At 42.4% G+C, this 12,158-nt stretch overlaps 1 protein-coding gene across 1 annotated transcript in view; it reads left to right on the forward strand.

Moving 5' to 3' along the window:
- The window catches only part of arhgap5 (Rho GTPase activating protein 5), a 51,221-nt gene extending 43,361 nt beyond the window's left edge, over positions 1-7,860 (forward strand). The window contains exons 6-7 of the mRNA XM_056392971.1: positions 5,708-5,813; positions 6,794-7,860. Coding sequence (XP_056248946.1) covers positions 5,708-5,813; positions 6,794-7,112 — 425 coding nt within the window. The 3' untranslated portion in view covers positions 7,113-7,860. The remainder of the gene's footprint in view (positions 1-5,707; positions 5,814-6,793) is intronic.
- The last annotated feature ends 4,298 nt before the right edge of the window (positions 7,861-12,158 follow it).

Here is a 12,158-nt window from a genome sequence, read left to right on the forward strand (position 1 = left end):
CTATAAATGTACAGATGATTTGTGATGCCAAGCTCTCACTCTTAAACGTGGTGGCCAGGTGACCGGGACACACACGATTCTTTTATTTTTCAAACAGCTGTGTTGGCGCGCGGCTGCAGGAGGCGGCGCTGCAGAGTCAAACTCATCTCCTCACCCTCTTCCACACAGCGGTTTTATGAGCTCCTGTGATCCCGCTTTTCAGACTGACAAAAAGCACATCCTTATTTTGCGCCACCTCGGATGTCAGGATGTCGATCTCCATCTCTGAAAAGTTTCGTTTTTTGCCAGTAACTCTTCTCTCCATGTTTGACCTTAGTGGGCGGGGCCTCCGAACCAGGAATATTTAAGGGCGTAACATGTTAATGACGATCGAATTCAGCCGCCGCATTTATCAAGACCCGCTCATTCGTACGCTGGGATTGGTCAGATACGAATGTTTCATGAATCACACGTGTATCCTATCGTACGACCAATTCTGCGCTCAGATCTGCACCTGTTTTCACGCAATCTTGATAAATGAGGGCCCTGGTGTCTGTGTGGAGGCACCCTCTGACCTCTGTGTGACCTCTGTTCCTGATGTGCACCATATATGATCACTCCTATGCTGTTTGACTCTGTCACTGTTTCCAGATCCCCCCATGACCCTTCAGAGACCAGCAGGTGCCTGTCTCTGGGGGAACCTGGGCAGATGTGGCGGGAACACAGACGGTTCTGGTGACAGTGTCGAGGTCCCCCTTGAACTCTGTCACCACTGTCCCATAACAAATACACACAGACAGGGCATGTACAGTTTCACAGTTTCAAGATCCCCTAAAACCTCCATGTTCCTTCATCTGACCCACAGATCTAATATCTGTGGATCTACAGTCCACTTCAATAGATACGGCTCAGATTTGTAGCAGCTGTATTTTGGGTCACTTTAGGAAAAGTCATCAAACTTCAGGCTAAAAGACATTTGGGTTTTGTTACTGCTGTCACATGTCAGAGGGCTCACAGTTGACCTGAACATTAAGTAAGGGTTAATAGTCGAGACGTACTTTCAAATTTCTCCTAAACCCTCTGAGGTCTGAGGGCATTTTCTCCATTTCCACATCATGTTCTAGTTTTTGAAATTCTTCAGATGTGTTCACCAAAGTCTATAAGTTCATAAAAATAGTTCAATATGTGAGTAAAATAGTAGATAAATGGATAATAAATGCCTAGAATGAAGTCGTAGTTGTTGTCTGTCACTTTAAGCAGATCTTAGAGGCTGAGAGTCACAGCTGATCTCATGACAACATGTGAGAGAAAGTCGACAGATTCTAACAACATATTTCTATGCTGTGTTATCGCAGAGATATTAATACAAACAACCCATGACCTCAGAGGGTTAATAATGTAATAAATGAATCTTTATTCCCAGACAGGTAAAGCATCATTGAGAGCCAGTGCCGGGTGTGAGTGTTAATTTGAACCAGGTCATTTAATATCTAGAGAGCTCGTTAATCGACTGAAAGGACGAGTCTATGCTAAAGGGAAACGTCCACCTGGATTTAAGTGTGTTTTTGGATCAAACCCAGAAGTCTGGCCGCATGATGACGTCTAATGTAAAGCAGTGGCGTCTAACCTTTGGATGGGGGGCATCAGGGGGCAGGAGATGAATCCTGCGACCTTCAGGAGGATTAACACGACATCATTCCTAATCTTTGTTTCTTTGAGCCGTGGTGTCAGTTTAGTTCTGACCTGCTCTACACACACAGATTCACTACGTGGTGGATGATTGTAATGAGCCGTGTCTTTGTTTTCCATTCAGAATAAACAGGTGCATTGTGGGTACACAGAGTGTTTTCCCATCAGACTGATAGAGATTTAGTGAAGGGGATTGGAGCGTGGTGTTGGTCCTGTGGTGAACTGTTTCTGTCTTGGTAATGTGGGGATGTGGATTAATGACCTCTGACCTCTTACAGCCATTAGAGGGTCAAAGGCTCCTGTTGGCTTCTCGTTAAGATGATTGCTAGCGTACAGGATGAATAAACCTGAGCGCCGTCACGAGCGCAGCTGTAAATTTGAGTCTACAAACGGCTTCCTGCTGGTCCTGGAATGTGGAATATCCTGGAGACTGTTGAGGACGGGGCCGGACGGTCAGCGGGTTAAAGCAGCTTTGTTGTGACGCTCTTACTTCACATCTGCTCTGTAAATATTTAATAAGGTAGCAGAGCGTTTCTGCTGCGACGAGCCGGCGCTGGCGGGAAAGTGACGGAGTCTCTGGAGAGGACGAGGATTATCCAGGAACTTCAGAGATGGTTTAGTTTTCAGGAATCCTGCAGGACGTGTTTTCGGTTTGCTGGGTCACTTAAACATTCACGTGTTTTTAGGTCTGATTATCACCATGACGACAGAAGCTTCAGTTTCATTCATATCATTTTATTTCTACATAATCTGAATAGTTTCTATATTTGTTAAGGAATTTTCTGTCTTTGGTGTTTTTATCAGGAGAGATCTGAATATTTTATATTTCTGACTCATAAATCAAGGAATCGATCTGTTGATTGGCAGAAAATTAAAATGAATGTTTGGGTCTGAACATGATTTATAGTCATCACTGTAAAGAAATATGTGTTGAAGCTTTTGTTGGGCGTCGTCAGTGTTCTCGACAGCCTGAAGATTCAATGATTGATTAGTTGATTGAAAGGAATCAATAGATTCTAAATGAAGAGGAAAGTGCACAGTGACTTATGAAGTGACTTCAGTGAAACTTGAGGGGGGGGCTGATGAAGCAGGAAGGACAAACAGCGGGTAGATCTTTATTCCTGCCAGTCTGGGGATCGAACCCACGACCTTCCAGTCACAAGCTTGCTCCTCTAACTTTCAGGCCCACACTTTTAGTCCTGTGTTTAAGTTCTGGAAGGTCTTCGAAAAGACTTCTGATCAAAGCTGATTAAAGAGACGACTGTGATTCGTCAAGAAGTTACAGGATGAAGAGCCAATCAGAAGCACAGAGACAGTCACACATCCAACATGTCAAATCATTGTTTATCAAAATACAAGATTCAGCTACATGAAAGAAAAAAGATCAAAATATTGAACATCACAGAAAGTAAAACACATCTGCCTTCATGACACCTACAGCGTTCAGTCTAGGTGTGAAGTTAAACTGAGGTGAAAGTCAGTGATGCTGTCGTGGCGTTTCTAATATTCTGCCCCTTATTCAGTGAACAGGAAGTAATTGAATATAATTATAAGACTATGACCTCAATGATAAACATATGATTATATTTACATACTAAAAAATTCCAGGGAAATTTTGAGCGCCACGGGGGCTACTGCCGGGATGAGTACATGATTTATTTCCAGTGTTCAAAAGTCACCCTGATCATATTCTGGTTCTGAGAAATGTCTTGATATAAAAGACTCTGATATAAAACAATGTCACATCCCTCAATCATGTATTATGTGGGAAATATCTCATATTCTGTCTTGTTTTTTTAATAAAACAAGAGGCAACATGTCTTCAAACTGGCATTTAAAGGGTTAAAATCCTGAAAACTAATAAACATTTGGCAGGTTTGAGCAGAACTGAAGTGGTTTAAGAGATTTATGCAAAAAAAAGCAGAAAAAAATATTGATATATGATGATTTTATAGCATTTTCTTTGTGTGTCCTTTTTTGGACGCGAGGAACCCCAGAGGGAACAAAATGTGTTACCAGTGTATAATAGACCTGTAACAGTAACTGACATTAGATTTTAAAAAATATGTCAAAAAAGACACTTTCTTGCAGAAATCCATACCTTCAGCTGTAACACAGCCAAAATGATCAGCAAATCAAAAAAGAAAAGTAAAGAAAATGTCCAAAAAAGGACAGAGGGACCCCTGAGGGTTAATAAATCCCATGAACCGCTATTTAAATTACCACTATTATGTTTTTTTCTGTGCTAAATTTAACATTACTGGGGAGGAGAGCAACGCGACTAGAAGTGACAGCGAGAGAGGGCTAGTAGCTTCTCCTCTCCTCTGTCTCAGCGGAGACCGTCACAACTTCATTCACTCTTTTAACAAAACAAAAAGCTACGAAGGAAGCAGTAAATGGACTTACATATTTAAGACTTAACTAAATGTAATTTAAGACCTAACATGCGGCTAATGTAAAGCTAGCAGAGCTTGGAGAGTTGGTTATCTGGTTGCTAGGCGCACGCACGCACGCACACAGGTCAGGAGCTGCCGTTGCCATGGCAGTGTGAAAATCTGCCCAAAATTTGGCTTCTACATGGCTTCAAACAACTGCAAATTATGAGAAACCGTTACTTCTTTTCATAAACTGAAAAGACCGTGCCAGACACTGAAGCCAGAAGTTTCTTACAGTCTCTATTTTATTCAGATATTCCTTAAAATGAGTGCGTAAGCTCAGTGCGAAGACAGAGTGAGATTCTTTTGAAAAAAAAGACGATTACATTAGGTGTTAATGAGAGTGAGACAGGTATTGCTGCCGGACTCGGCACCCCCGTTTAAATTTTGTGCAGACCCTGCCTGTCAAAGTTACATTTTATGAATCCCAACAACTATGTCTACATTTTCAGAAAGAATTATTTGTCTCCTTTTTACGGTTTGGCCGCGAGATCGAGTTAAAAATAAAAATAAAGGTTATTTTTTACTGCTTCACGCACTCTAGCCAACTGACGCTGTCACTCTAACTTTGAAGAAAAAGTGATTTGCACTCCTCCTTTGAGTGCTCATAGTTTGAAAAGTTTACATGTTATGTAAAAACAGTTCCTGTCTTTTTGAGAGAGCAGAAGTTTTCCTCCGTTTTACAGTTTGAATCACATTTCTACGTGCAGGTATGAGAGAGCTGGGTGACTCAGAAAAAAGGTGCAATTTTGTAGAAAAAAGGTGGGTTTCTAAAGAAAATTCCAATGCATTCCTAATGCATTATTTATTCCCAGTTTTTTGGGAATAACTTTGGGAAAAATTGGAATTTTAACACCAAAAGTCATAGCACCCCTTTCTGGATCAAGACGCACGTTTTGATGTATATATTACCGGGGTTTTCTCAAAGCTGCGGGACGAGTTACGCGCCGAAATTTGGCGGAAGAATAATAAACCTGAAACAGAATATTAATAGATGGCTCGGGGCTCTGCTCCTCTCAGCTGTTCTAGCTGTAGAGGAGACTCGGAGCTGATTAACAACAATGTCAACAGAACTGATCGTCCTGAGTTTTGTAAAGTTTATGGCAGGGCAGTTTTACATGGTAAAATAATAACACTGAGCTGTGAACCTTTCAAAGTGCCACTGAGTGTGTGTTACTTCAGTAGAGATTCAGTACAAGAGGTCTTGTTCCTTCAGAATAAGAGTTGGGCCTTTAATCAGCTGTTTCCTGTTGCTGAGAATCAAATACAATCAAATACAAATGTTTGTTTTTGTCAGAAAAACGGACCTGTTTTTGTTTCTGAGCAGAGACGTGATGCAGGGTGTTGTTGTTTCTTCCCACAAGGCTCAGTGTGTGTGTGTGTGTGTGTGTGTGTGTGTGTGTGTGTGTGTGTGTGTGTGTGTGTGTGTGTGTGTGTGTGTAGAGCGTGGGAGCTGCTCTTGGCAGCATTGCAGCCTTTTGTTTTCCAGAGAGTATAATTTCCGTTCCCAAGAGAGTGTGTGTAAAATATAAAACGCCGTCTGTTTTCTCTCCCCCTGTGTGTGTGTGTGTGATTGTGTGTGTGTGTTTGTGTGTGTGTGGCAGAAATTGTGGACTACATTGAGCGTCTTCAGGTCCTGAGAGAAATCGTGAAGAAGTTTCCCTCCGTCAACTACCAGGTCTTCAAGTACATCATCACACACCTCAACAGGTGAGGTCCTTTACTGAGTGACATGTATAATTAGATTATTCATTTATTAATTAGATTCTGGATCTGTGCAGAACTTAGTGAAACTTTTAAAAATGACAGTTTTATTAAAACACAAAGGTATGAAGAAATTAAAAATGAGAGGGTTTAAATGACTTTAGTAACTTATCACTTTACAGAAGCTGATTAATAATATAAAATATAATCAATCAATAAACGAAAGCAGTATATAAAGTCTCTGAGCACAGCTGTACAGTAACACACATGACGTTAGACCATAAATAAAGAAGCTAATACGTGATGAGAGATGGTCAACACGTCAGCTGACAGCGGCTGATGCTTCAGATGCTTCAAACCTGATGATGATGATGATGATAAACATTATAATCCTGAAGTCGATCCACAGGTCTGAGCTGCTCGTAGATTTCATTTTTACTGAATAGAAAAATCTAAATGGGAGAAAAGTGATGGAGGCTCATGATGTGTAAAAACACGCGTCTGATCTCATGAAATAAACATCATGTGTCATGAAGCTGCTGCAGCTTCGACGTCCGGCGGGAACCCGCTCCACAAATCAGCCAACAAGACAGACAATGTGACTGTGTGACAGCATGAAAGGACGGTTGTCAGAGATCTAATTCATTTCTACACTAATCATGATGTCATGGTTCATCAGTTAATGATGAAATCAAAACGTCAGTCAGCTGCTGGAAGTGTCTGTGTAACCGTGATGATGCTGCAGTAACGTACAAGGACGAGTCATGTTCGCCACTGACGTCATGCAGAGACGAGGTTTCAGTGTCAGTCTTTGTTTTGTTTGTGATGATATCTTTACATTCATAGATCCGGTACATTCTAACTTAATGTTTCTGATCACAATGATCTGATCATGTTATTGTTGTTGTAATTAATGAGTGTCAGCGAACTGTAATTAAAATCTGACATCAGAAAATATGTGATACTGAGCGTGTTTCCTCTCGCAGGGTGAGTCAGCACAGCAAGACCACGCTGATGACGGCCGACAACCTGTCCATCTGCTTCTGGCCCACGCTGATGCGTCCCGACTTCGAGAACAAGGACACGCTGTCCACCACCCGGCTGAACCAGGCCGTCATCGAGTCTTTCATCGTGCAGAGCGACTACTTCTTCCACGGCGGCGAGGTGGCCGAGAGCTCCAGCAGCGAGGGCACGCCGCCGCCGCACGGCCACAACATGGTGGAGGCCCTGCTGCCGCTGCAGCTCCCCCCCCCCCTGCAGCCGCAACAGATCCAACACAACCTGCCCCCCGACCCGCTCATATAAGAGCCAGAGGAGCTTTCTGGGAAGTCAAGTTATCCGTGTGTGCTGCCAGCCGTCGCCCGGAGGTCGTCCTCTGCTTCACAACACTGAGCGCTCTGAAACTGTAAAACAAAGACCTGGTTTTTAGGATCCAGCAGCTGCTGTGTGTCTCAGACTCTGAGCTGAAGCAGCTTCAGACACGACGACTGTCGGATCAGATCTGAGATCTGCTCGTCCTGAGAGATCCACCCTGGATTAGAGAACTACAATCTGAACCGACGCTTAGAGGACAGCGTCCACAGACAGGACAGTCCACCGACCACTCTTTGACTTGGCACATAGAGACAACACTAATGGACTACGGGGATTCTGGGACACAGATAAAGATTACCCTCCTACCTGACCCTGAAGGAATAGCACACTGGGGTCCTGAGCGCCTCCCTCTGAAGCCCCGCCTCCTGGTCCCTGCTCCGAGACCAGAGAAAAGGGAAGTTCAAACTTAGTGTCCCCCACGACTGCAGCTTCACTCTGAACCACCTGTTTCTGACCGACTGGTTGACTCGTACTGGACTGACTGCTTCCCTGATTCTGTCAGGCTGTTTGTGGGCGGGAAGATCTCACGTTTCAGCACAGGAAGATTCTTCTCCTTCTTCTCCTCCTTCTTCTTCTCCTCCTCCTTCTCCTCCTCCTTCTCCTCCTTCTTCTTCTCCTTCTTCTCCTTCCTTCTCCTCCTCCTTCTCCTCCTTCTCCTCCTTCTCCTCCTCCTTCTTCTCTCCTCCTTCTTCTCCTTCTTCTCCTTCCTTCTCCTCCTCCTTCTCCTCCTTCTTCTCCTCCTTCCTTCTCCTCCTCTTCTCCTCCTCCTTCTCCTCCTCCTTCTCCTTCCTTCTCCTCCTCCTTCTCCTCCTTCCTTCTCCTCCTTCTCCTCCTTCTTCTTCTCCTTCTTCTCCTTCCTTCTCCTCCTCCTTCTCCTCCTCCTTCTCCTCCTCTTCTCCTCCTTCTTCTTCTCCTTCTTCTCCTTCCTTCTCCTCCTCCTTCTCCTCCTTCTCCTCCTTCTTCTCCTTCTTCTCCTTCCTTCTCCTCCTCCTTCTCCTCCTTCTTCTCCTTCTTCTTCTCCTTCTTCTCCTTCTCCTTCCTTCTCCTCCTCCTTCTTCTTCTTCTCCACCCTAACTCCCCCTCTGCCGAGAAACCCCCCCACCCCGCAGAAATATTAGAAAGTATGGATAATTATTTTGTTCTGGGGAGGTGTACCAAAAGAAAATGACCCACTACATGAACTTTGACCCTTCAAGGACAGCACATGCACGTGTCAAAGGTCACACGCTGATTTCATGTTTGTTCATTTCAACAAGTTTCTTTTTTATATTTTTTTTGTTACATCTGTGTGTGTGTGTGTGTGTGTGTGTGTGTGTGTGTGTGTGCGCGTGCGAACTGACCAGTGTGAACCTTCTCCATGGGGGGGGGGGGGGGGGGGGGGGCTGAAGGACTTGAACTGTTTTGTCTCTTCAGAGCGTCTGACCCCCCCCCCCCCCCGACGATGGCACATGTGTGAGGAAACCACTCGGTTCTGGATCCGTTGGGTTCGAGGAGGCGTCTTCCGCGTTCGCTCACTTCCTTTGCCGTGTGGTCGACGCTTCCCGCTTCTTCATTTCTACTTCTGTTCTGTTGATTTGTTGGAAACCAGTTTGCATGTCTCTGTTTTTTGCCACTTAGTGAGAAAAAAAACTGAACTTTAAAGTAAAAAAATAGAAATGAAATGAAACACTTTGAAACTGTAAAGGAGCTTTTGTTCAGATTTGCATCGTTTTTGGTTCAAGGGGAAAAACTTTTCATCTTTCTGTTGTTTCCTTTCTGTCATGCAAGAAATCAACTCTTAATATCATATTTTTGGTTATATGTGGAATAGTTTCCCTACATAGAGGAAAGAAGTATATATAAGTATATATATATATAAATCTATCAGCAGCAGAGGCTGCTGGTTTACCACGGGGTACTGGACTGTGACCTGTCAGAAGCTATAATCATATTTCTGTTCTGATGGGGAAACTCAAACCCATCTTTTCTTTCTGATGGTGTGTGTATTGGGGGGTGGGGGGGGGGGGGGGGGGTTAATTCCTCATTGGTTCGTCTGAAAGAAAACAAAAAAAATCCCTCATCGCTTTCTTCATCAGAGACACAGAGACGTTCTTCACTTTGGTTCTTTCATGTTCTCATGGTGTTTCTGAGACCCCCCCCCACCCCCCCACCCCCCCACACCCCCCCACCCCGCCCCCGCCCCACCCCCACCCCACCCCCCCCCACCCCCACCCCCACCCCCCCACCCTGCCCCAGAGAAATCCTCTAACTCTCCTCTGTCCGTCATGGAGAGAAATATTCCATCTGCTTCATAATAATATTAAATATTATTATTTATATACATTTACAAAGAAATCATTCATCAGTAACGGTTCATTTTACAGGCTGCAATTTCCTAATCATCTCCATCAGGTTTCCTGGATACAACTTATTAATTATTAATAATTAATTACTGTACTCAGTAGTTTTTGAGGTACTTGTACTTTTGTAATTTCTACGTCAGCTCCACTAAATATCTGAGGAAACACATACATTAGTTTTAAGTCTGTTGTCTTTGCTGTACTTTAGTTAATGAGTTCAGGATCTCTGAACTTCCTCCACTGGCTGTTTGCTGCTAATTAAAGGGAAAATAACAAATTTAATTCTGATCATTTCGTTTCAGTTAATTGCTTTTCCCACATTTCGCCTCGGAATGATTTGGATTTTACAGACCTGTTAAAGAACACACGTCCTCACTTGTCAATATTACTGTCTATATTAACTCACCTTAAACTATGGAGTCTGTTTCTATGTGTTTCCTGTTGTACAGGTGGGAGAGCAGGTGTGTTACCTGTGGCTGCAGGTGACACTGAGTCTCTAAATGAATGTGTTTATTTCTTTATGTCCAGCTGATGGAATATTTCTGATCCAGATGGAGAGGAAAGTGTGTTAAACAGCTGCAGGATTTATCTTTGAGCACGTGTTCACACACAGTTACACAGTGCAGGTACTGAATTAAAATCTCATTAAAATAATAATTTAATGAATAAGAAGAGCTCAGCAGTGATGAAGGACACCACCACCTGCTGCTGCTGCTCGGATCATTTCAAACACCTTTTAATCCACATTTAATCTTCCAGGAGTCACCATTTACACTTCAAAACAATCTTGTTGTTGTGTGATCGCCAAATTAAAAGCCCTTTCACAAGCTGCTCCGTTTACAATTAACCAGACTTGGTTAACGCCCCCTCTGCACCTGGTGCAGGTGTGTCATGTGATGATCTCATGTTCCTGATTCAGACCTCACAGGGCAGAACCAGGTTCTCCTCAGAGAAGGTCCACTGTGAGTGTTTGTTTCCCGCCCTTTTTACAAACAGACCCTCAGTGTCCTGATGGATGTGAGCGATGGGGGACGGATTCTAAAGAAATGTTGAGCGAGGGGTGCGTCCCATTTCAGACGTGTCTCCTCTCTCGCTCCGATCAGCTGTTTCTTGTACGGATGATGTCATGCTCGGTTGTTGGTTTTATTGAACTGCAGATCTCAGAGAACAACATGTACCTTCCCACTGCCGCTGAAACACTCAGTATATCACCAGAAAATATTCATGTTCATCATTTGAATCATTTATTAAGAAAAAATACCAGACATTTGCTGGTTCTCGCTCTCCATTGTGAAGATTTAACTTTTTTTTGTTGTTTTCTATAAATTTAAATGTAATATTGTTGGATTTTAGACGATTGGAGAAACAAGCTCTGAGAAATATGAGTTTGTTTAATTTTGAAGAAATAAAAAAACTGATAAATCAACAGTAAAAACGACGTTAGTTGTTTCCCATTTCCCACAAATACCAGGAAGAAAACTGTGAACAGACACAAACTTTAATGATAATAAGATAATAATAATAATTTGGGATTTAAATCTGGAGGAAAAAGTCTGAACTGATGGAAGAAATGTATCGAACTTTAAAGGCATTGTGAAGGGGACACGTGTGGAATGGGACGCTGCAGACAAATGAGAGATCATTTCCTTTGAGATGTGGGGGGGGGTAAATATTCAGATTCAGGAACGGAGCCAAAAGCCCATTTTAAGGTTTTATGATGTTGGACTGAAGAGGACTTTAAAGGGCGAACGGCAGGTGGAACAGAGCAAAGAGCGTCCTGATGTACAAGCTCAAGTTTTAGTTGGGGTGGGGGGGGGGGGGGGGTCAGCAGCTGCTAGATTATAAAAGATTAAGCTGTTCGTCTGTAGTTTTCCATCAATCTTGTCTTTTTTTATCATTTTGTTAAGATCTGCTCTCATCCAGTCACACCGGTGTACAAACCAACTGACTTTTAACGTCATCCGCTGTGTATTATAGTAAATAATAAAAATGATTTTCAGAAATGAAAAACTCTAAAACAAGTTTCTTTTTCTTCTGTTTTCGCTCCATAATGTTTCAAAATAAAAGTTTCTTTTTTTCCAAAGCTGCTGCTTAGTCTTTTTCCTTAACTTTGCTTTTAGTTTCATGCTTTCACCTTTTATCAGTTTTAGGTTTTCAGAATAAAATCTTATTTATGATCCTATAGGTTATATCCTGTAATGTTTTCATATAAGATAAAATCCTACAGGATTGAGTTATATCTAAGAACCAAAGGACTATCATATGATTAACCCTATAAAAATGCATTTCATCCTATAAAATTACCCTATAGAATTAAGTCCTATAAAGTCTGAAAGTCCACATTTCATGAACCTATAGGAACAATGTAAAGAAATATGCAAAAGGTTTGTTTCTTGTTTAAATTCATTACAGAAAATTCAAAATCCTATATAGTACATGCTATTTATAATTATGTAAGTGAAGCAAAAATACACTTAAACCAAAAACGTCATATTATTTTAATTTATGAACATCAATAACAAATGTAAAACAATCACATAGGATAAATAGGATTCATCAGTTCTTCCAAAATGAGAAACCATGTTGTGTGTTTGATGGGAGTTTAAAAGCAGGATTCATAGGCAATAAAACCAAAAAA

This window comes from Seriola aureovittata, chromosome 13, assembly GCF_021018895.1.
Source record: "Seriola aureovittata isolate HTS-2021-v1 ecotype China chromosome 13, ASM2101889v1, whole genome shotgun sequence".
Classification (NCBI taxonomy): Eukaryota; Metazoa; Chordata; class Actinopteri; order Carangiformes; family Carangidae; genus Seriola; species Seriola aureovittata.